At 31.4% G+C, this 24,661-nt stretch overlaps 3 protein-coding genes and 1 long non-coding RNA gene across 6 annotated transcripts; 3 read left to right on the forward strand and 1 right to left on the reverse strand.

The window, feature by feature from the left end:
* Positions 1-1,805: 1,805 nt before the first annotated feature.
* LOC111199234 (B3 domain-containing protein REM17-like) lies at positions 1,806-6,444 on the forward strand (the record flags this gene model as incomplete). The annotated part of the gene is made up of 6 exons (XM_048735508.1): positions 1,806-2,132; positions 2,216-2,258; positions 2,331-2,971; positions 4,466-4,828; positions 4,918-5,259; positions 5,611-6,444. Coding segments are annotated over 6 exons (2,079 nt in total), but the record flags the coding sequence as incomplete, so codon positions are not given.
* Positions 6,445-12,599: 6,155 nt separating this feature from the next.
* LOC125576494 lies at positions 12,600-15,155 on the forward strand. 3 transcript variants are annotated; one of them, XR_007314895.1, is made up of 4 exons: positions 12,621-13,313; positions 13,397-14,012; positions 14,089-14,617; positions 14,722-15,155. It is a non-coding gene; the product is annotated as an uncharacterized LOC125576494 (long non-coding RNA). The 3 variants fall into 3 exon arrangements; XR_007314894.1 differs by having other exon boundaries at positions 12,626-13,313; positions 14,089-14,317; positions 14,418-15,155; XR_007314893.1 differs by having other exon boundaries at positions 12,600-13,313; positions 14,089-15,155.
* A 1,148-nt stretch (positions 15,156-16,303) lies between these two features.
* LOC125576495 lies at positions 16,304-17,463 on the reverse strand. The gene is made up of 3 exons (XM_048736709.1): positions 17,103-17,463; positions 16,847-16,920; positions 16,304-16,546 (listed from the first exon to the last, which is right to left on the reverse strand). The coding sequence occupies exons 1-3, from the start codon at positions 17,373-17,375 to the stop codon at positions 16,468-16,470; spliced, it is 426 nt and encodes a 141-aa protein (XP_048592666.1). The 5' UTR covers positions 17,376-17,463; the 3' UTR covers positions 16,304-16,467.
* A 208-nt stretch (positions 17,464-17,671) lies between these two features.
* On the forward strand, positions 17,672-19,176 carry BNAA07G09370D. Its single transcript, XM_048736708.1, has 4 exons — positions 17,672-17,872; positions 18,068-18,190; positions 18,564-18,666; positions 18,787-19,176. Exons 1-4 carry the CDS (start codon positions 17,778-17,780, stop codon positions 19,042-19,044), a joined length of 579 nt encoding a protein of 192 aa, XP_048592665.1. The 5' UTR covers positions 17,672-17,777; the 3' UTR covers positions 19,045-19,176.
* Positions 19,177-24,661: the final 5,485 nt, after the last annotated feature.

The raw sequence follows: 24,661 nt of genomic DNA on the forward strand, positions 1-24,661 counted from the left end.
AAGCATAAGTAACTGGAACTGGTAGTTGTAAATTTGTTGGGTGCATTTGATAGTAGAATTTAGTTTTTTTTTAGAAATTTATAGTGATTGTGTGTGAAATGAGGGGGTTGTGTTATTTTGGACGGACAATTTTAAGATGAAAGAAAACTTAGCCGGTTCACACATTGTTAAAGGAAACAGTAGAATTAATAAATTGTCTGAAAAAATAGAAAATTCAAAAGAAAATAGTTTGACAGTTGAAATAAGTAATTTCCGAAGGAAATAGTTTTACGAAGACGGTGATTTGGGTTAATGGGCTGGGCTGCGAGATTTTTTTTTACCTGGCCCACCGGCAAATCGTAGACAAACCGAGATTTTTGTAAGCGACAACGAAGCCCAAATCTTTATTGCAATTTTAATTCGAAGCCCAATCCGCTAGTGACATGGCAGTTTGATAGGTGGAGAATATTTTGCCTATGTGGCACTTCTAGAAAAACTAGGATTTAGCTTCTTTTATATAGTAGGATGTGTTTACACTAATTTTTTTTAGATACGCAACTTTATGTTCAAATCTTTTAAATGAATTAAAAAAAATCTTAAATCAAACCTTTGAAATATAGAAACAATAACTATTAGTTTTTTGGAAATTGAGTCTATTGGAGCTAAGGTGGTGTTATTCAATGGTAGATTTCAAGTTAATTCTTTAGGTTTTATAGTCTAATGTTATTCAATGATTCATTTTAAATATTTTACTGAAATCTAGTGTTATTGGTTCTTGTATTTGAAATATTACTATTAAAAAACTTTGAAATCTAGTGTTATTGGTTCTTGTATTTTAAATATTACTATTAAAAACTTTTGAAATCTAGTGTTATTGATTTTTATATTTACAATTCTCTCACTTAAAGAATTTAAAATCTATTGTTATTCAGTCAAAGATTTGAATATAACATTTAAAATCCTGTGTTATTCAAATTTGATGGATTCTTGCAACTTATTTGATTTGAAAGATTTTAACTGAATTTGGAGATATATATATTTTTTTAAACGTCAACTTTCATTACTTATATCAAACTTACATGATCCATATGCAAGAAAGTATGTAAAAATTGAGGTACATAATAATGAAATTGAAAAACTATTTGGAGATATTTTCATGTGAAAAATAGATCACTCAAAATCTAACCTTTTACCTACAGATTTCAAAAACATTTTTGTTATTATTATTGCAAATGAATACATCGTGCCTTTACTAATTATTGTTCGTCAAGCAGCAACCCAGATCTCTCTCACGTTTCCATGTATCTCACTTTCATCCATCCAAATCCAATTATCCATCTTTCTCTCACATTTGTCTTGCAAAAATAGCTACGTGAGGAATTTGATTGTGTTTTTAAAAAAATATTTCTATTGGTTAAGTCTCGTCATGAGTTCTTCAATATATTCACAAACTTCAATAGGTATGCTTTAAAAACTACAAGTCTACAACCAGTCTATCTTTTTTCATGCAACTCCAGAAGTTATGCGTTTAAAACAACTAATTTGTTTCTTTATAAATATGTAAATAAATCTCTTTTCAAATCAGTTTAAATGAGTACACAGTCTTTCTATTTTATTCTCTCTAGTGTCTCCCTATACTCTTGCTTCCGTATCATTTTCTACATAGTTGATATTTTAAGCAATGGTGGATCAATCTCTTCTTCCAGCCTCTTCTTCCAGGCTTCCACACTCACCTCGTATACTACTCTCTTTTTCTTTTATTTCTTCCCAAGAAAAGAATGTCTACAACATTGTTACTTGCTTAACTTTTTTGTAATCTCGTTGCATGTTTGGTGCAGAACATTCCTGTAGCTTTCTTCTCGACGCACATCAAAGGAAGAAACGACCACATCAAGATTGCGAAACTGAGAACAGATGCGTCTGATAAAACTTGGAAAGTGAAGATGGACGGCTCGAAGTTCACTGATGGATGGGAAGATTTTGCAGTTGCTCATGATCTCAGAGTTGGTGACATAACCGTTTTCAGACATGAAGGAGAAATGGTGTTTCATGTCACAGCTTTGGGACCAAGTTTCTGTGAGATTCAGTATACATCATCCCACAACATCAATGACGATACTCATGATCAGACCAACAATATTGGTATACTTTTTGTTCTATAAAATGTACTCAGATTCTGAAGAAAGAGATGCAAATTTATGATTATTTTAAATTGTATTACAGTTACAGGAAACAGTTCAAGAGAGAAGAGGAAAAGAGTGAAGAAGAATCCGAAACCAGTTCCACAAGCTTCATTACACAGTTCTTGTTATGTGGGATCTGTCAGTGCGTCTAGCCTGAAACATAATAAGCTGGTGAATACAAAACTTTGGTTTATTCCTTTATTTGTATATTTATATGCATTGTGTGTTTGACTCTTGTGTATAACGTTGGCGTTTTACAGTATCTTGGGAGGGAGTTTGTGACTTCAAATGGTCTAAACAAAGGATGCAGTGAGATAGTTTTAAAGAATGAAGGTGGAGGAAGATGGACTTTACCTTTGAAACATTACAAATCAATCAACCATACTTATCTAGGACCAGGCTGGACCACATTCTGTCAAGTAAACGGGATCAAAGCTGAAGATGCCTTCATGTTTAAACTGGTTAGAACCGGGGAGAAGCCTGTTCTTTGTTTGTGCCCTGAAGAATCATCCCACCGTGACAAAACGCCAGTAGAGTGTCTAGAAGATAGTGATGATGTGAATCCTCTCTCCTCTAGTAGCAAGTCCAAAGAAAGTAAAGAGGAGAGTCTTGGAGACAAGAGAGCTTCATCTTCATATAGTGAAGACCGATTTTTGACATTAACTCTTACACAAAAAGCTGTTAAACGCTATCAACTGGTGAAGATCATAAACAAGTCTGCTTTAAGGTTGTCCGTTATACTTGTTATATTTAGTGCTAAAATCAAATCTTTGTGCAGTTTCTTCCGATGGGTTTCGCGAAGAGGAATGGCATCAACAAGCCAGGGAAGATAACTCTGTTGGGTCAAGATGGAGTAAAACAAGAGGTGGCTCTTAAGCAGAACAAAAGAGCTGGACAAATGCAAATTGGAAAAGGTTGTAGAGTGTTCCGTGATGCTCATGGCCTAAAGATAGGACAACCCTTTGTTTTGGAACTCATTTGGGAGGATGAAGCAAGCCCCGTACTTAAGTTCTGCACAAAACATTGAAACTTTTGTTTCCAGAGAAGATTCCTGTGATGTCTACTTGCTACTTGCTATGCATTATTTAACTTATCTGTCAAGTTTCTTTTAGCTGCAGCAGATTGTTGGCTTCTTGACTAGATGTATGTCTACTTATCTGAATCTTGTTGTGAATTCAAGAAAGATTTAGAACTTTACTGCAACACGGTTTTTTTCGATCTTACACCACTAGTGTGTAGAGCAAGGCAACGTTCATCTTTTAGTTGGTAACCTTTGAGAAATTGAAATATCACCACTTTATGCATCAAGATCCCTTTTAAGACATTCTTCTCCTCCTGGCTACAAGAAGAAATAAGTCTTTTAGTTTCTTATCCCAATATAAAATGTGAGAACAGAGCAACTAAACTATGAGATCATTTGTTAGCTGTTAATGCACGGACCAAGTTATGGGAGAACAATGATGAGATTTTAAGTAAGTAACAATGATCCTTATGTTAACAATGTGAAACATGCACTTCAGAACCAGTTTGATAGTAGCATGATAAGTTTAGAACTCCGATCTTCTTTTTTTGTAACTCAAACCCCAACGCAATCACTCAAACCCACTTGAAAATGTTATACAATGAAAGATAGATGATACACTCAGAACAATCCAAACTAACGATTACAGAAACTAAAAGATAAAAAGGATGATGCTAAAGACTGAAGACATTAAACCTGTGCACCGCAAGAGTCGTTTTACTTTGCAGAATCAATACCAATCTCTAGACGTCGATAACTCAGCAGACATTTGTCAACATATATCTCGTCATATGTATGAATTTCAAATATATATTTTTGTAGAATTAGAGAATATGAATATATTATTGTGTTGTGATTTGATGAGAGTTGTATATTTACATAAAACATAGACCTATCTCATTTAGGAATATAATTTATCTATGTCATATAGTTTTTCATACTCACAAGATTGGCAAGATAAAGTTTCTGGAAAAGAGAAAAGAAAAAAGTAATCATCTCAAAAGATTCAAGAGGAAGAGGACAAGTCTCATAAAGCTCCCACCTTTATCAAAAGTGAATCCACCATCTGTTGCTCAGCATATATATATTTTTCAGTGATTTATTGAGATATTCTCTTGACGGGTTAAGCAATGGAGGATCTATCTCTTCACTCTCCAGTCAAACCACACTTCTTCCAGCCTCTTCTTCCCCGCTTCCACACTCACCTCGTACTACTACTCTCTTTCGTTTCAAGAATACAACAATGTTCCACTTGCTTAATCTTGTTCCTTGTTTGGTGCAGACCATTCCTGTAGCTTTCTTCTTGAAGCACGTCCAAGGAAGAAACGACCATATCAAAATTGCCAAACTGACAACAGATGCGTCCGATAAGACTTGGACAGTGAAGATGGACGCCTTGAAACTCACCCATGGATGGGAAGATTTTGCACTCGCGCATGATCTCAGAGTTGGTGACATGATCGTTTTCAGACATGAAGGAGAACTAGTGTTTCACGTCACAACAATGGGACCAAGTTGCTGCGAGATTCAGTATACTCACAACATCAATCATAATCATACCAACAACATCATTGAGTCTTCTTCATCAGATAATTCTCTTTTTGTAGCAAAAGTCTCAGCCTCGAATCTAAGATTAGATCGACTGGTTAGATTAAGCAAAATATATCTTAATAATAGCTTTACTTATGTTATGTCTGAACTGGTTTGATCACATTCTGTGATATGGCATTGCAGTATTTGCCAATGAGCTTTGCGAGGACAAACGGTTTGGACAAAATGAGCGGTGAGGAAATCATTCTTCTTAACGGAGAAGGAAGATCATGGAGTTTTAAATTGAAACACGACAAGTCAGACATGCATACTTTTATCAGACCTGGTTGGAGAAGATTCTGCGCTGAAAATGGGATGAGCCATGGTCACTATACATTGAAACTCGTCCGAAACTCTGGACCACCGGTTATTAAGTTGTGCGGCCAAGTGCATAATCGACCAAAACCAGTTCCAGTAGTATCTTCATTACACCATTCTTGTTTTGTGGGATCTGTCACTTCTAATAGCCTCAAAACTGATAAACTGGTGAATACATAAAACATCATTAGTGATTAGTCTCTCACAAAGAGTATCTTGATATTATTATCAATATTTATAGTAATTTAGTTTTATAATTACATTTTAATCTTAAAAGAAATAGGTGTATCAATTAGAAGCTGACATGTGTGTAGTTAGTCTCTTAAGATATATCTAAAGTTTCTTGGGGAAGAATCGATTCTTCCTTTTAACATCATTTCTTTCCTACTTTTTGTCTTTTTAATAATTTTTTATGCTAAGAAACTTGTTTGGAGACCATCACTGCGGATGGCCTAAAGTCACACTATAGTTTCACACATAGTGTGTTTGAGTCGTTTATATGATGTGGTGTTTTTGCAGTATCTTGGGAAGAAGTTTGTGATAGAAAATGGTCTAGATAGAGGATGCAGTGAGATGGTTTTGAAGAATGAATGGGGAGGAAGATGGAGTTTAGCTTTGAGATTCTATGAATCAGCCTACCAGACTTATCTTGGACCAGGCTGGAGAACTTTCTGTCAAGTAAACGAGATCAAAGTTGGAGATTCCTTCAAGTTTAAACTGGTTGGAACAGGGGACAATCCTGTTCTCTTGTTGTGCACTAGAAAAACGCCATTAGAATGTCCAGAAGAGAGTAGTGGTTCAGATACTAGCAGCGGAGATGATAGTAGCGAACCCCAAGAAAGTGAAGAGGAGAGTCTTGGAGACAAGAACATCTCACAGTAGTGCGTTAAGATGGAGAAAAATGAAGAATTTCTAGAGATGCAGAACACCAAACGAAAGCCTCTTTGAGAGAAGAAGCTTGCTCAGCAGTATTCTCTTGCTATCCGTCAACTTTCTTTTAGCTGAATAACTCAGATTCGCAGCACTGTGTTGACTGCATTTCTCTTGTTGTTTCAATCTAGATGTCTACTCATTTAGAAAGGGCTGCCTTTGATTATTTAGAAGTTTCTAATTTCTTAACTGAATAATCTTTTGCCCCATCAAGACATTGATATACTTTGGCTTTTGAGTATATGTCTGATTGTCAAGTAAGGAGTGGGGGTGCGTGTGTTGAGACTTGAGAGCATTTGAGTTGATTGTTGATTAGTGAGACCACGGAGGGGATTTAACTTTTTGGAAGTTGTACTTTAGATAGCGTTACAATTCTGTTTGATCTAAGACAATTTAATTGTTAGTGATATTTTGTTTTAGTAATGATTAGTGATTTAGTGAGAAGTAATTCACGCACATTGATCAATCAAAGAGAGATTCAACAACTAAAAGAAAGATCGATTTTTTGGGGGTCTGGATCTCCTGCGGGAATTATTTTGAAGATCCAAAACCAAAAAAAATGGTATTTACTAGCAACACCATAAGAAAAAAACTAGAGAAATCTATAAAGATTGAATTAGACCTCAACGGGGTAATTGGTGAGTTCGCTCTCAGAAATATAGCTACCTTTACCTTCTCATGTCAATCCCACAAGCCTCTTATCCATTCTTATTCGATCACATCAAGGAAGCTTGTAAGTGAGAATAAATCAAGCAGAAGTTTTGCTGTAGTGAATTAGGCTTCTTTTAACATTCCATTAGACAAAAGTGGGCATATTAAAGAGAAAAAAGTGGGCAAAGGACCAAGAGAAGTTAGAAACTACTTATTTTCAGCCCAAAAAATGATTATACATGTAACTAAACTATCAGTATAATTTAACTCTCATGAGAAAAAAAATACCCAATGGCTTGTATTGAATTCACTGGTATATATTTTCATTCAGACTACTAGATTATTTTTTGTTGGTGTTACACATGCAACATGCAAATTTTTCTTACGTGTGTCCAGGGCCGGCTCAACAATTTTTGGGCTCCTTGGCAAAATGTTTTTTAGTAATTTTGAAAACTCAATAGGTGAAATTCATGTAATTAATTAAAGTATTTCACTATTTCTATGAAAGTTCTACAATAAACCTAGCTTTTTAAATATTTAAACTAAGTTTAGCTAAAATTATATTTATATCTTAATTTTGTGTGTTATCAAGAAAATTTTAAGTTAATCTGTTTTAATATAAAAATAAAAAATAAAACTTTATATCACAAATATTCTTGGGCCATGGGGCGGTAGCACTTACCGCTCTACCTTCTAAGAGAATTTCCCATCCAACTTCAAATTCTCAAATTTTGAGATTTTGTCCCATTCTAACTCAACTTCAAATCTTCAAATTTTAAAGTTCTAAATAGTAAAACTTCAAATTTGAGTTTTTACTATTTAGAACTTCAAAACTATCTTTTATTTTTTTTGGTCCTCATAATTATTTCTTTACACAAATATATATGCTAAGCTTAATTTATAATAACTTAAGTACACCAAAATAAAATATAATATAATAAATATTATGTAACATTAAAATAAAGCTCACAAAATAGAAAATAAATTAAATAAAGCTCACAAAAAATAAAAATACATTCCATATGTAATAAAATTACAAAATAAAAATAAAAATACAGAAATAATGCTTGAGTATTTGGTATTATGTATGTATATAAGTTTCTAAAATTTGTGTGTGTGTGTGTTTTGTTTTATTATACATGTAATTTATATTATCTTTTATTATATAATATTATAATATTATGTGCTGTATAATATATTAAATATATGTTTTATATGTATTTGTGTAGTCTTATCATTATTAGTTAAGCTTTACGCGCGGGTTGAATAGTGCTCACTAGGCTTACTAGATCAGCTTTCGCCTGACTTTAACAATCTTAGCTCAATTAGGACGGATTCAAGGTGAGATTCAAGTGTTAACTTGTGCCTACAACTCCTAGGTCAAGGTTCTAGCTAGCTAAACTAGAAACATGCATTAATGACAATCCTAATGATGAATATCACAACTTAGCAATCTATAGTTATGGCTAATCCCTCATAACCTATTTAAACCCTAAACCTAACAATCAAACTACTCAGACATAGCTAAGTAATTCATAACAACAATAAGGTATAAAAACTATATAGATAGATAATAGATAATATATAATAATGGAGTTCCAATCACAAATCTCTCTGGATCTTCTCTCCAACTCTACTAAAATCCTAAAAAACCTTTTGGTGTGAAAACTAGAAAACAAGAAATCACACATTGCCTAAAACATGTTGGCAAACTATAAATATTAGGTAAAAAACTAGTCAGAGGTAATCTTGTAAATTGGTGAAGTTTTAGGCTCTACGTCGGCTGGAACCAAACAGGCTTCTGCGCGATTCGCTGTCGATCGATATTACAAGGTGTGCATCGATCGATTATTATCTCTAAATGTCGACCATTGGTCTTGTTCGATAGTCAGCTCGGATGCTTTCTCCAATTATCTCTAAAATGCTAAAAAATTATCATTTTTTTTCCAAATCACTCCTGGTCCTATAAATATAGTAAATCTACTCTAAAACATAATAATTAGTTATTAAAACACTTATAAACTATGACTAAAAGTGGGTAAAATCTATGGCATATCAATCACCTAACACTGACATACGATTTTCATAGCTATATGATTCGTTCTATGGAGGAAGAGTTCCAAAAAATTGTTGGTGTTATGTGAGTTACATCTTTTCGGTAGAAAAATAGTGTGGCGCGTCTTGGTAACTTTAAAGTAATCGAATTATAAAGCGTACCTCCTCTCTTGTTCCAAGCTTAACTTGCTTTCATGTCACACTTGTATTTTTTTTTTCTATTCATCCAACATATAAGCCAATTTTTTTTGGTTCACTCATATAAGCCAACTTATATCACAAATTTTCTTGTGTAGAGAGTAAGTGATACATTATTCACTGATGAAAACCTTTTTGTGATCTTTTGCAGCGGGCCACTTTGGGGTTTGGTTGCTTTTTAACATCAAAGGTATGCTTACTATACACTGAAAACAAAACTAATGCAAAGTACTTTCATTCTATTTTTTTCTGAAGAAAATTTAAACTCGTTATAGTGGTCATGCATGCATGCTTAGAAGTTCTTCAATTCTAATTTTATGCGTTAGAAAACGCAAACTCATTAATGGTCATGCATACATGCATGATTAGTAGTTCTTGTAATTCTTATTCGAATTTTGTTGCTAATTTTATCTTATTTGGTATTGAGTATAGTCTTCTACTACAGTTGATTTTTACTCTTTTATGAATGTTTTAAGAGTTTCTTTGGTCATGATAATGCATATAGGATCGAATCTTTATTTCTGGTTAGCGATAATTCCAATCACTGTAATTAAGAACTATTTCTCCATTTTTGTTTTTCTTCTCTTCTATGGAAAATGAGTCTTTTAACATCTCCCTGTTGCACTTTGGTCACGTTACCTCAAAGGGTAAGAGAGACAATTAACGGTTGGGGAAAAGCAACCCGAAGAAAAAGACAGCATGGGTTATATGGCGATGATTCGACTATAAGAACCGAAACAAGCACAGTCGCATCTGTTGAAGAATACGATCAGTTCTTAATGTTCCTGAAACCTCTCCAGCTCAATGTACTGAGCATGATATGCAGCTTCTTCGGCATTGGGAAGATTCTATCTCAGTACCTAATGAAACAGATAAGTGTAAATAAGCCATGACGCCGTTAAAATACAGAAACTACAGAATCACGTCCTCATTGCCAGTGAAAAGATAATGCTATAAGCTTGAAAATTATTAGCAGAATCACTTTCAAAATTTTGTTTTCAGATTGTTTGTCTTTTATAATTAATAAATGTAATGATTTGAAAATATACTGTTACATAAAACTTGTAAATGTTCATATTTGTATCTATACTATTATTTGCGAAGTAAATTTTTGGAATCGAGTTCTCACGTTAAAAGTTATAGTGGTTAATATCGTTTATACCCTTAATGAATAAAATGTATAACTAAACTAAAAAATCAAAAACGAAATTTTAAGTTATTTGATTAGATAATTGATTAAAATTAATAATAGTAAGAGTTATCCAACATCTGAAAATATAATTTTAAAAGAGATAATTTATGTATATATTGTAGTGTTATATGAAAAAGTCTTTTAGTAAAAAGCTAAAAACATGAATTATATATAAAAATTAAAAAAACATGACTATATAACTAATTATTAATCAAATAAAATTCTTAATTATATAATTAAAATAGAATATTGAATTATCCAAAATCTAAAAATATAATTAAAAAGATAATTTATATATATATATATATATTGTATTGTTATCTGAAAAAGTATTGTAGTAAAAAGTGAAAACATAAATTATATAATTAAATATTAATAAAATAATTTTTTAAATATAGTGTACAAAGAACTTTCCAAAAATTATGAAAATGTTTAAACCCGCATCGCGGACAAAACACCTAGATAATTGATTAAAATTAATAATAGTAAAAATTATCCAAAATCTGAAAATATAAATTAAAAAGTAAGATAATTTCTGTATATATTGTATTTTTATATGAAAAAGTCTTTTAGTAAAAAGTTAAAAACATGAATTATATAACTAAATATTTAAAACATGAATTATATAACTAAATATTTAAAATATGAATTATATAACTAAATATTAATTAAATAAAATGTATAACTAAATTAAAAAATAAAAACGAAATTTTAATTTATTTGCTTGGATAATTAATTAAAATTAATAATAGTAAAAATTATCCAAAATCTGAAAATATAAATTAAAAAGTGAGATAATTTCTGTATATATTGTATTGTTATATGAAAAAGTCTTTTAGTAAAAAGTTAAAAACATGAATTATATAACTAAATATTTAAAACATGAATTATATAACTAAATATTAATTAAATAAAATGTATAACTAAATTAAAAAATAAAAACGAAATTTTAATTTATTTGATTAGATAATTAATTAAAATTAATAATAGTAAAAATTATCCAAAATCTGAAAATATAATTTAAAAAGAGGGATAATTTTTGTATATATTGTATTGTTATCTGAAAAAATCTTTTAGTAAAAAGTTAAAAACATGAATTATATAACTAAATATTAAAAACATGAATTATATAACTAAATATTAATCAAATAAAATGTATAACTAAATTAAAAAAATAAAAACGAAACTTTAATTTATTTAATTAGATAATTGATTAAAATTAATAATAGTAAGAATTATCCAAAATCTGAAAATATAATTTTTAAAAAAGATAATTTCTGTATAAATTGTATTGTTATCTGAAAAAGTCTTTTAGTAAAAAGTTAAAAACATGAATTATATAACTAAATATTAATCAAATAAAATTCTTAATTATATAATTAAAAACAGAATATTGAATTATCTATAATCTAAAAATATAAATAAAAAATGAGATAATTTATATATTTATATATATATATATATATTGTATTTTTATCTGAAAAGGTATTTTAATAAAAATTTAAAAACACAAATTACATAATTAAATATTAATCAAATAATTTTTTTTAATTATATAATTAAAAATATAATATTAAGTTATTTTAAAATTTATTTTAGTATAATGAATATAGTGTACAAATAACTTTTCAAAAATTATGAAAATGTTTAAGCCTGCATCACGGACAAAACGCCTAGTATAAAAGTAATTATAAAAATAATAGTTGGTTGAATAATCGGATGGCTAGATGAAAAATCATTGACTTTTTGTTGACCGATTGTCGATTGATTTGGTTCACAATAACTTACTTGTCACAAAAACCATAACTAAAGTACTTTATCAGTTTATCATATGCTTTTTATAGTAACTTCAATCTCCAGCGTAACCCTCATGAAAGTGGCAAGGCCTTCAATACTCGGTTCTTAGGATTGGTTGCTCCTCGCTGTATCCGAGCTCGAAACCATCTTTTCCAGGGGAAAGACCAAACTCATGAGTGGTCGTTGGAGTAATTACTATACCTTTAATCTTATCTTAATCGTGTTTGTTTATAATGCCCACCGGAGAAGCTTCGTTTGGAAAAGGAATCTTCATGATAGGAATCGAGAATGTGAGGAAACTTCTAAACTTACAACCTTTCCTTTTGCTAAGAAACTTTTCGATTCTGTAGAGTTTGTACTGTCTTGTTTGTTTCGGAGACTCGAATCTGGATCAGTCCCAGTCACAATGTGACCAAATCAGTTTCCAACCCGAGATTCATAGCCCTACAGGATAAATAAAGAAATAATTATCTGTGTTACTACCAGAGAACTGTGTCATGCCTGTGAACTATTATAGCATTCGGCGAATCTGATAGAAGAGCTTGTTTACTCTTTTGCAGATGTAGCTGTTCGTTTTGAGTCTACGAGAACATATCTTCTTTAATAATAAAAGAGAGTTTTCTCTCACCACAGGCTGCCACGTCACTCTGGAGGGAGGGGGCTTTGTTGCCACGTATCGAGCTATTACTAAAGTTTCTTCTTTGCTTTTTGCGTTCCATGGTTAATGTACGGTTTAATTGTTGGGCTGGTATGTTGTTTAGCTGGGCTCTTTAATCATCAATTTCGTAGCCCAATTATATTGAAATTCACCGAGTTCTTTTTTTTTCTGAAAAAATTTCAATGTCTTCTTGAGACGCCATCTTCTTGCCATCGACTTCTAGGGTTAATGTTGTTCAAGCTCCGATTTGTTCACCTGAGAATGGAGTTTCAGGAGGGTTTGAGACAAAACTTTGTGACGAATAGATGGATTGAGATTTTTTTTCCGAGCTTCTCAGTTTCTTATTGCCTGAACCGTTACGGGATGCATTAATTCTTATCCATTAACGACCTTTGTAACTCAATCAACCCGCTCCGATCACAATTCCCTCATTCAATGCATCTTACCTCTCTTCCAGGCGGTGCATCTCCAGCTTCTCATCTGTCCAGCTTCCCTCTGTAACCATATTCTGCACTATATATATGAACCCAAACAAGCTTCCAAATCTCCTTCGGCTTTCATATTTGTTACTCTTTGTAAGCCTCTCTACAGTCATGGTAAATTCTCAACTGTTTCTGTCTGAGCTCCACAGGAATTGAGTTTACTTAGCTGAGAAAAAGAGGAATTAAGTTTCTTAAATTTGATGGAAAGCTGGCTCCGAAGGCGAGTCTTACAGGAGTTCAGTGAAACCAAACAGAAACAGTAAGTCGGTGGATCGTTTCTAACAAAACTTCAAACGTTTTTTTATTGGATCAGAGAGATTAAAAGTTTTTATGCTTCTACAGGCTCTGGTTACATCTCTGAAAGCTGGAGGAGTCGGTCTGGATCTGACCGCAGCTTCAAACGTCGTCTTCAAGCTTGCGGTTAAATTCTAATCCATTATGAAGAAATGGTGATGATGATTATATCCTCTTTGTTTTTTGAAATACTTAGGATCCATGGTGGACTACGGCTATTGAAGAGGCAGCAATCATGAGAATCCATCTCATAAGAAAGAATTTTATGCGCATAAGATTTTTGTTATATTATTTAGATCATTATTGAAAAATATCACATGTAGAGTACAATTCACTTATAACCTGTCAAACACTTGAAAAAAAAAAGATATTAGCTCATGTTTCCTTTTCGTATGATGCAACAGCTTAAAAACCGAAAATAGACGCTCAACAAGGAAAGAGAAACATGGTTGATGACGTGATTCTAGACAGCTTATCAATACTGTTGTTCTTTTTATTTGTTGGTAATTGTTTCTTAATTCACTGAGACATGTTTTCTGTTCCAGCTAGAGGATTTGGAGAAAGAAACATTGAAATGGTGCAGAGAAATCACATGGAACAGTTCTACTGCAATTTGTGTGCTGAATGCAGGATTGCACTCAGTGATGAGAATGGCAGACTTCATGTATGTCTTTTCCACATACTGGTTAGTCGTAGTGACAATCTCATTATAACAGGATTTACAAACTTTTTTACTACAGGGGCTAGGACGCCAAGAATGAGACACTCTTATACTATGGAATCGAAGAAGCTACTGAAGAATGTCTTTCTGCAGGAGCTTGGAGGCGATACCACACTCTTATTCTATGTTAAGGTGTCTTTCTGCTTTTCCATGGGAAGCAGTCCCTGTCACTGCAGAAGAAGAGCCACCACCAGATCTTTTCTGCTGTAGCTCTGATGGTGCTGCCAAAAATCTGTGTCTGTCCGTGTGTAAGTATCTGCTGCTGAGACTGGAACTTCTTGAGATTTAAGCAATTGTAAGACGTCAATAATGAGGCTGCAGGTTTTTTCCATTGGGATGATGTGGCAGTAACAGAATCAGGTTGAGAATGAGTCATCATTTAACTCCAACCAGTTTGCTGCTGATCTGTGTAAGATGATGGGAAAACATTAAGGGGTCTCCATCCATTGTTGTTGCTGCAGTAAGAGGCCAAGTACTAGAAAGAAAGTTGCGGTCTATGGATGGACTGTCATAAAACAGCGTCGGACCATTCATTGATGGGGTCCTCAGTAAGTCTTTTCGGGGTCCTCGACATGAGCTTAACAGTTCCATCTCCTGTCTTTGAGTCACTTGCCTGAAGTTTTTTTTTGCTGGTGAACAACGGGAACTGTAGATACGAACTGGTAGCCTTTGGAAGAGGAATTCAAATTCGCAGGGGCAGTACCATTGGAAAAAGAGGTTAACGACATGGAAAAGTTTTGTGGCTGCATAGGAGCAGTCATGATCTGGCCATGTAGCGCTCCTATATGAGTGTGCTACTCCTTGAAACTGGATTATCTCCTTCAGTTTTGGCTTTAAACTTTTGAGATTGTTGATCCTGTACCTGAATATTAGCTTGGCTTGAGACGCTTTTCACACTAACTTGCGGTTGCAGTTGCATATGCGGTTGGGGAACAACTTGATGATGCCTTTGTCTCTCTTAAACAGTATTCATGCAAACTCTACAAAACTTTGATTATTTTTTTTGTAGTTATTTTTGGTTAATTTACCAATAGTTGTATTTAAAACTCGATTTAATTATAATTAAAATAAAAATTATTAGATTTATATGATTTTGGAAAATATAAAATATTTGTAGAAATAGGTTATAAATAAACAAAATTAGGAAAGCTTATAAAGAAAAATACCTGGATAGATTTGAACTTTTTTGTGAACTTTGCCTAGATTGAAACCTAAGCTACATCTTCGTAACTCATGCGTAGTTTATAAACACCCACTAAAAAGAAATCTCTCCATTCCACTGAGTTTCATCTTCTATGATCTTTTGGTAAACAAAATATCTTTTAACAAAAACATTTCAAAATTAGTGGAATCAATACTATATAAAATAGAAACAATATAAGCTCATTAATTGAAGACGAGCTAAAATATAGTAAATTAGTAATCAGTGATCATCATCATATAATCCGAAATTGTTGCTTATCTTCGTGTTTTCATCATATTGGCTCCTCTCCGATGTTATCTTTTTTCCAGAGCTTCGATCAAATTTTTCTAGGATCCAACAACGTCATTTTTATGGTTCACACAGCCATCAAGTTCTCTTCCATATTAGCAGGAGAAATATGTGTACCCTTCGACATATAATATATTTCTTAACAAAGATTAATTATCAAAGATTCCTGTAATTTCCAACAACAATTTTGAACGCTTCATAAGTGCAGCACGACGACTTGATGTGCATATTCTTGCTCTCCATATAAAAGTCGGGTAAATCTTAGTTTAGAGGTGCAGCACGACGACGACTCCTTATATTTTCAATTGATTTAGTTTAGAGGTGGGTTAATTTCTTATCGTGATAAAATTAATGATTTTAATAGTATTAAAATTATACTCTTAGAAATTTTAAAAAATATTAGTTATTTTTATTTTATATTTTCCTCAACTATATCAAAGTGGAATAAAAATAAAAAGGAGGAATATAAATTATTACATTTTTCTTAACTGTTTAATTTCATAATTTTGTGTTTTCACTAACAAAATAAATATTAGTGGTCCTTTCAACTCAAACAAACAAAATTTAATAAAATATACAATTTAATTTTTGAATAATAATATAGTATATTTATTAATACAATTTAAAGTAAATTTCCAAATAATTTTAAAATATTTTTTGATCAAGGAATAAAATATAGTTAATATAAAATAGTTTTATTTGTAAACTCACCACTAGTATATTATAAATGAGACTTTGCAAATAAGCAATGACAATAATATAATTTGTCAAAAAGAAGCATGAGCATATTGATCATGCAGGAAAAAACCGAAACAATTCGATCAAAACAGAGTCAACTAAGTCAAGATTTTCTTCTTCTAGATATCCAACGAGTAACAATCATAAAGGAAATCGTGAGTAGTTTTTCTAATTGCCTTGCTCAGTAGGGTTTCCCCGCTCACCGCTGCAACAGAAGAAATGTGGCAGCTTAACTCTCCCGCAACTCCTGCAAACACAATAGTTTGCACCCAGTGAGATGATAAAGAAGGAAACAAGTGTAGAATCAAGCATATCTAAGGCCAAACAAGTCGACTCATGTTTTGCAAAACGCTCAACACACCACGTTCTTCCATCAAACTCATTATACCTTTCTAGTTACTTGAACGTAGCTTCAACCAAGTGAAGATAGTAAGGACATGACAGCCTAGAGAAACTAAACAGAACAATAATCCTTGACAACCTCAAAACAAGATCTCATACAAAATCTCAAACCTATGGGTAGATCAAGAGAAGCCAAATCAAGTACCTGCAACGGATGATGACAGGAACAGGCTTAAGAGCCTTAGGCCCATTTCGTATCCCTCTCTTGTGTTTAGAAACCTGCATGTTTCATCAACACCAGCTTCCATTAACCCTCCAAGAGGACAACGCCATTATAAAAATACAAACTTTCATTTGATTCTAGGTAAGTTGTAACTCCCTAGAGTATACAAACCTCAAGGAACTAATTAAATTGATCTAAAACCCTGAAACTGATTAAGAGGCTGTGAGAGTTCCCAAACCTTCTTCTTGGGGACAGCCATTAGCTCCATGGATCCACCGAAGCCGAAATTAGGACTCCCAAATCCGAAGCTCTTCTCGTCGATCGAACCCGGTTGATTCTGATTCTGATTCTGATCGAACTCAGGCGAAATCAGCGGCGGCATAGAAATGGCTCGATCGATGGCGCTGTTCAAAGGCGGAGGCATTGAGGCGACGTGGCTCAAACTTCGGGTTTGGAAGATGCGGCATGACTCAGCGGCGGCGCGTTTTAGCGATGTCAGTCTCAACGCCATTGTTGCACTTCTCTAGAGCGACTCGAGAGAGAGAGAGAGAGAGAGAGAGAGAGAGAGATCAGCCAGGGCTAAAATGAACGCGAAAACGTCGTCGTTTCAACAAGACCTTTTAGACCGAAATTATTAGGTGACGTACCCGGTTTGAATCATAACCATGAAGGAGCTTCTAACCGATAAAGAGAACGTTGAAACGGCGTCGTATCTCGTTCGTTAGCTGAAATTATGTTAAACCGAAACAACCAGCATAATCGAGAGAACCGACTCTATACCGAAAATATTAGATGATTTACCCGGTTCGTTAATAACCATGAGACGGGCATTTCTAAACCCTCGTCGTCGCTGGCTCGGTGTTACAACAGATCAAGCGAAGAAGGGAAAGCTCTGGTTCGCAAGCAAGCAACCATGTCATGGATGAAAGGAGATTTACTTTCAAAAACCAGGAGGCTTGTTGGTGGACTCGCTACAAGAGAGCCCGTTTGGCTTAAAGCCATGGAAGCGTAACCCTCTCTCTCTCGCTCGATAATGAAATGATTCGGCTTGATCCAGTTAGATACTTCCATATGGATCAATCCTGCTATAGCGTTTCCATTTTGGGTTTCAATATGCATTAGAAAGTTGAGATCTTGTAATTACTTAGGACTTTGGGATTTGAGGTTTGAAGTTTCTTAGTGTTGTGGTTGGTTTAATGGCAGGTCACCTCCTCCTGTATTTCCTCGCTCTAATGGGAACCTCAAGAAGATTGTCCTCCCTGAAGATCCCTACGTTCGTAGATTCTCCCGTAAGCATCCTGAAGCCAAACTCGTCGACCCCAACAAGTAAAGTCTCCATCTTTATCTATCTGCATTGCTATTACATTGCATCTCTACCTACTATGTTTTAGTTGATGCGTTATGAGTTTCTTCGTTCGTTATAACCTTGCCCTTATATATATATTCGATTCCAAACAATTCTGGCTTAATCTCTTGTGTCTTGCACTAACTAGTACTGTCCATGTGGCTCTTCAATTCTGATTCAGTGGGAGAGTTTCATGTTTCCTTCACTGTGGATGTATCTCTAATATAATGCTTCCCCATCTTGTATCTTGTACTAGTACTGTCCATGTGGCTCAGAGTTTCCTGTGTCCTTCACTGTTCTTTCTACATGTATCTCTAATACTATTTGTTTATATAATGCTTCACCATCTTATAGGGCTTCGGCGTTTATTCCAGATCCAGCACGCGTATATGGTTGCCGGGTCCTTGAACTGACCAAGAATGGCATCAGCGAGGATGACGCCATGTCTGTAGCTAATGTACGTGCTTTCTTTTCACTGTCTAGTGATCTTTGTTACTAAATCTGCACTTGAATAGATAGAAGAATTGTAATACTGCTGTTCCTTGAACACTCAACACGTTTTTGATATATTTTTCAGATGGAGTATCTTGCGGAGAGAAAGGAAAAGAAGAAAGCATACAAACGCCTAAAGGAGCTTGCTGTACTGCAAGACAAGTCTCCTCCTCCTAAACCGTATCTTAGTACCAAAAAAGAGATGCAAATCCAAGAGAAGAAAGCACCTGCGGATCCTCCTAGCGTCCGCAGGCTAGTCAACCAGTTGAAACAGCAGAAAGATGTGTTGCTTCAGGATAAACCTGGAGGTAGTGCTAATCAGGATCATTGGATCGACGAATAGTTTCTCCATCATCCTTTTTCTTTTATGCAAGTTCCAAGTCTTTTCATACAAGTGTTGTTATTCCCATTTGATTGTTTTCAGAACATTTTCAACAAACAAGTGTTACAGGAAAGCACAATGGTTATGTCTCTCTCTCTATGATCCTACAAACAATTAGCTTCTACAGTTACAAAAGATTTGTCTGCATTGCACCTACTGCATTTACAACAAAAGCCCCATGACTCAGCCCTCTTTCCTCTTTTCAAACGGCCTTGATGTTTCTGGAGGCATGAACAATGGTGTCGTCTCCAGCGTGCAAAGCTGGACACAGGTCACAGGAAAAGCTCTCTATTTTTTTCTGAAGAAATTTACATATAAGTCCTAAATCTGTAAAAAAAAATCTTTATTAATTCGAATACAGCCTCAATATCTTTATTAGTAATCCTTCCTCAGTTCTTCTCAAGTCACTCTGTTTCAAGCAGCCTCCTTCTCAGCCATGCACCCATGACACCTATGGTTGATTCTCAAGTCAAGACTATCCCAGAACATGCCTTCATTTTTTTTATGGGAATAACTGAAAAACATACTCCTGATAATTAATATTTAACTAATAAAGTATAGGAAGTTAGAAGACTTTGGGATTTTGTTAATTAATATGAAACTAAATTTTGACCAGCGCTTTGTAAGCGCGAGATTAATTTTTAATTTACAAAAATTTATTTAGTAATAACAAATATATTTTGTAGACAGTTTATCTTACGTTTTGTATAATATTATTTATTCAAAAACTTTTGGATACTGAATATAATCACTATCACTGTTCTATGCAAAATTTTCAATTTAAATATTTAAAATTTGATGAAAATAATTTATTAGTTGTGATTCTCTAATTTTATTATTTTCCCTCTTAGATTTTTTTTGAAATAAAGTTTTATATTTAATTTTGAATGCTAATATTTTAATCTGTGAACGATAATTTTTAATATAACTGAAAATATATTTAAAGTTAAGCTATTAACTTACCCTTATTATAAACAAAAACATAATTTGATAAAAAAATATTTAATAAATTAATTCACGCCATTTCATAATATTGTGTTGATTTATAATATTTTGGATTGCAAAGCCCAATTTTTTCTTTGCAAAACCTAATTTAATAATTATTTAAATACATATTGTTTTAAATGTTGTTAGTTTTCAGTTTTCAATTTATAAATTAGTATTATGGTTTATAAATATTTAGAGGAGTACTCAGATTAGTTTTTATTCACTAATTTGATACTTTAGTATTATTTTTATTTATGTTAAAATAATGTTATAATAGTATAAGCACAAACGGTTTACCTAAACTTTTTGTTATTCCTTATGAATATATTCTTAGAAGTATATACTTATAAGAAGTATATATTTTCCTTTATATGTGAAATATGGGACCATTTTTATCATAATTCTGGGAATATACATATCTTATTTCAGTTTTTGAATAAATATTTCGAAATCTGGGAACATCAAATATTTTGGGTTAATAATAATAAGGATAAGGATGGTTAGATTGAAGGCATACGGTTTGGTTTGTATCAATACAATTAATAAACTATATGAGTAGTAAATTTGTAATAGATGAAATGGAATGCTAGAGGTTCTAAATATTTAAGGTCATTAATGCTTGAATACGTTTGTTAATTTTTTGGCTGATATTAATTGATTATTTTATGCCAAATAATAGAATTGGCATTGTATTATAAATATTAAATCTATACTATACTAAAAGGGGATATAAGCCATGGAGAGGGTGTCCACATAGGATAGAAAAATCAACTAATCAGAGAACCCGAAATTGCCATGTCATCTCATTTATTTTTCGTAAAAAATAAAAAACACAATGCGAATGTGAGAATCGAACCCGGGTTGGTATGATATATATATAGGACAGTTACCACTAAGCCATTGACACTTTCTTGGACACATATAAAGAACCACTAAGTATATAATCACAAACTTTTATGTACATTTACAATAATATGAATTCAACTTTCAAGACTCCGATACTTTGTTTTGTAAAAAAAAAAAAAGTAAGTGGCTAAGTTAATATATTCTTAGAAAGTGTGAGAACGTTGACAAATATGAAAAAGCATAGATTTTTGTTTTCGTGACAAAGTTAAGAATTTTGTAAAAGTAAGTTTAACATATAAATTTTCGTGACAAATATGAAAAAGCATAGATTTTTGTAAAATTTTGACAAAACAACTCAAAACATACTCCTCTAATGTCTTAATAAAATATTATTTAAAGGTGTAATAATTAAATATATTAATTCAATAAATTTTGTAATTTATAGACAAAACAATAACACAACAAATTTTGAAACATTTGTTTAACCTATCGATTTTTTTTCATGAGAATCCAACTAAACAAGATAAAAAAAATAGATTTACAAATATTTAATTACCATTTTATTCAATTTTGATTAATTTCAAATTGTCATAATGTATCTTTTTGAAGTTGCAAATATGAAAAAGCATAGATTTTTGTACAATTTGACAAAACAACTCAAAACATATTTTTCTAATGTCTTAATAAAATATTATTTAAGGATGCAATAATTAAATATATTAATTCAATAAATTTTATAATTTATAGACAAAATAATACCACAACAAATTTTGAAACATTTGTTTAACCAATCGATTTTTTTTTTCATGAGAATCCAACTAAACAATTAGATTTACAAATATTTAATTACCATTTATTCAATTTTGATTCATTTCAAATTGTAATAATGTATCTTTTTGAAGTTACAAAAAAATAATGTTCTTTCTTTATTGCACTAGCATTGTATATAGATTCTATATACACAAAATAAATATAATATAACAACATAAGCTTGCTTTCCCCGATTCATATGAAAACTTTCTAAGTTATCCACCAAAGCAAATTAATTAAATCAATGAAATTGTTAAAATACAGCAAATTAATATATAATTTTATTTTAAATTAAATTATTTAAAAAGTGTATTTTCGTTAAAACAAAATAATAAATAAGTAAAACTGATTTGATGGTAATTTTTATGATATATATACATATATATATATATATATATATATATATATATATATATATATATATATATATATATATATATCAATTCTGTGAAAGAAATAGAAGCTTAATATGGAAAAAAATCTTAAATACAAAAACCTCTAAAAATTAACAAAAAACTAATAAATTAAACTATGATATCACTTAAAAGCTTCTTAGACCATATTAATAAAATATTTAAGCGACAATTAGACAAATTTGATTTTTTTCCAGCAAAAAAATTATTATTAATTAGCATCAGTTATTTCAAGATGTTTAAGAAATGGTGGACAAAAAAATAAGATGGACATTAATGATATATGAACTATGAATAGTACTTTGTGAAACAGACTTAGATAACATATCTGCACATCCATTTCCAGTCCTTTTTGATGCTTAAATTCAATTTCTTCAGAGTAGTTATTCCACAAATAGATCGTATGAGATATTGTTTTGATATGTAGATTTGTTTTTTCAATGTTAAGAAGATTGATAACTGTAAAAATGTCTCTTTCGAATATGATATGTCTATAACTGAGTCCCCAACATGAGACAAGTTTGTTTAAAAAGTAAATAATTTTATTTTTCTTATATTATATAATCAATATATATTATTTACTGATAATAAAAATATAGTTATTCATCTATCACAAATATCTATGCAAATATGTGAATCAAGTACAACAATCAAACAACATAATGATTTCCACAAAGAAAATTTAAAAAATATATTTATGTTATGAAGTCATATTTTATATTCTTTAAATAATGTAATACAATATTATACATTATTTTTTAGAATTGAGAAATACATATATCAGTTAGACAAATTAAGCGATAATTAGACAAATTTGATTTTTATTTTGTGAGTAAAAAGTTTATTATTAATTAGCATTACTTATTTCAAGATGTTTAAGAAATGATGGACAAAAAAATAGGATGGACATAAATGATATATGAACTATAAATAGTTTTTTGTAAAGCTGACTTAGATAACACATATGCACATCCATTTTCAGTCATTTTTGATGCATAAATTCAATTTCTTCAGAGCAGTTATTCCACAAAGAGATCGTATGAGATATTGTTTTGATATTCAGATTTGTGTCTTGATTGTTAAGAAGATTGATAAGTGTAAAAATGTTTCATTCGAATATGATATGTCTATAACCGAGTCCCCAACATGAGACAAGTTTGTTAAAAAGTAAATAATTCTATTTTTCTTATATTATATAATAAATATATATTATTTACTGATAATAAAAATATAGTTATTCATCTATCACAAATATCTATGCAAATATGTGAATTAAGTACAACAATCAAACAAGATAATGATTTTCACAAAGAAAATATAAAAAATATATTTATATTATGTGGTCTTATTTTATATTCTTTAAATAATATAATACAATATTATACATTATTTTTTAGAATTGAGAAATATATATAATATCTTATCCGCGCGTAGCGCGGTTAAAAAATCTAGTAACTCTAAAATTAAAGGCATAATCTTACGTGTGATTCTGCTTTAATAGTATAGAAGTTTACTAAAATATATAGATGTAAAATAATAAATTAGTTAAGTTAAAAGTATGAACTAGAAATACATGAGTAAAGAAAAAACTACTGAAATAGCGAAATCTAATAGACTAAAACAGATGATTGAAGAAATTATAACATGTATTTAAATGGTTGTATGTGTTGTTACTATTGACCAATTTTAATAGGCTAGAATGGTCATTAGTGAGAAGAAAATATTTGTTGAAATTTAATGGCAAAATCTTAAATATACCATGTTATAGTAAGGTTAATTGTTACTACTATTTTAATAGTAACTAGATTTTGACTCGCATGTCCGTGCGGGTGTATTTTTTTAAACAATATGATGCTATTTGCTTTTTATGTCACTATTTAGGGTTGAGCAAAAAACTTGAATTCGAAGAATCTAACCGATCCCAATCTGAATAAGTAGTTCTAAATCCGAACCGGAATTGATTAAATATCCGAATTATTCAAAATTTTAGTATTTGAAGAACTGAAACCTAATCCGATCCGAACCGAAGTATTTTGTGTATCCAAAATAGATTTATATACTTATATATATTAATTATTTTTAGATTTAATATATATAAAAACATCCAGAATATATATGATACTCTTAAGTTCGCATAAATGCTTGAAAATATATACAAATAATTAAACGTAAATATCTTAAATAGTTAAAAATACTCAAAACTTCAAAAATAATTAAATAATTATTAATTCTCTATCCAAATATTTAAACCAAACCTATTTAAATTGGTTATCCAAATTCGAACCTAATCCTGAAAGATCTGAACTGAACACGAAATCCCAAAAGGACCTGAAAACGAACCCGAACGCCCACCTCTAATCACTATTATATATATATATATGTCCTATATGTGTCATCATAGGTTACAAAATATGTGTTATCATATAATTAATCGTATTTTATACGTACCATCAAATTAGTTTTTTTATAATTAATAATATTTTATACGTACAATCATATAAGTAATCAAATATATTATATTT

Source organism: Brassica napus, chromosome A7 (genome assembly GCF_020379485.1).
Source record: "Brassica napus cultivar Da-Ae chromosome A7, Da-Ae, whole genome shotgun sequence".
Lineage (NCBI taxonomy): Eukaryota > Viridiplantae > Streptophyta > Magnoliopsida > Brassicales > Brassicaceae > Brassica > Brassica napus.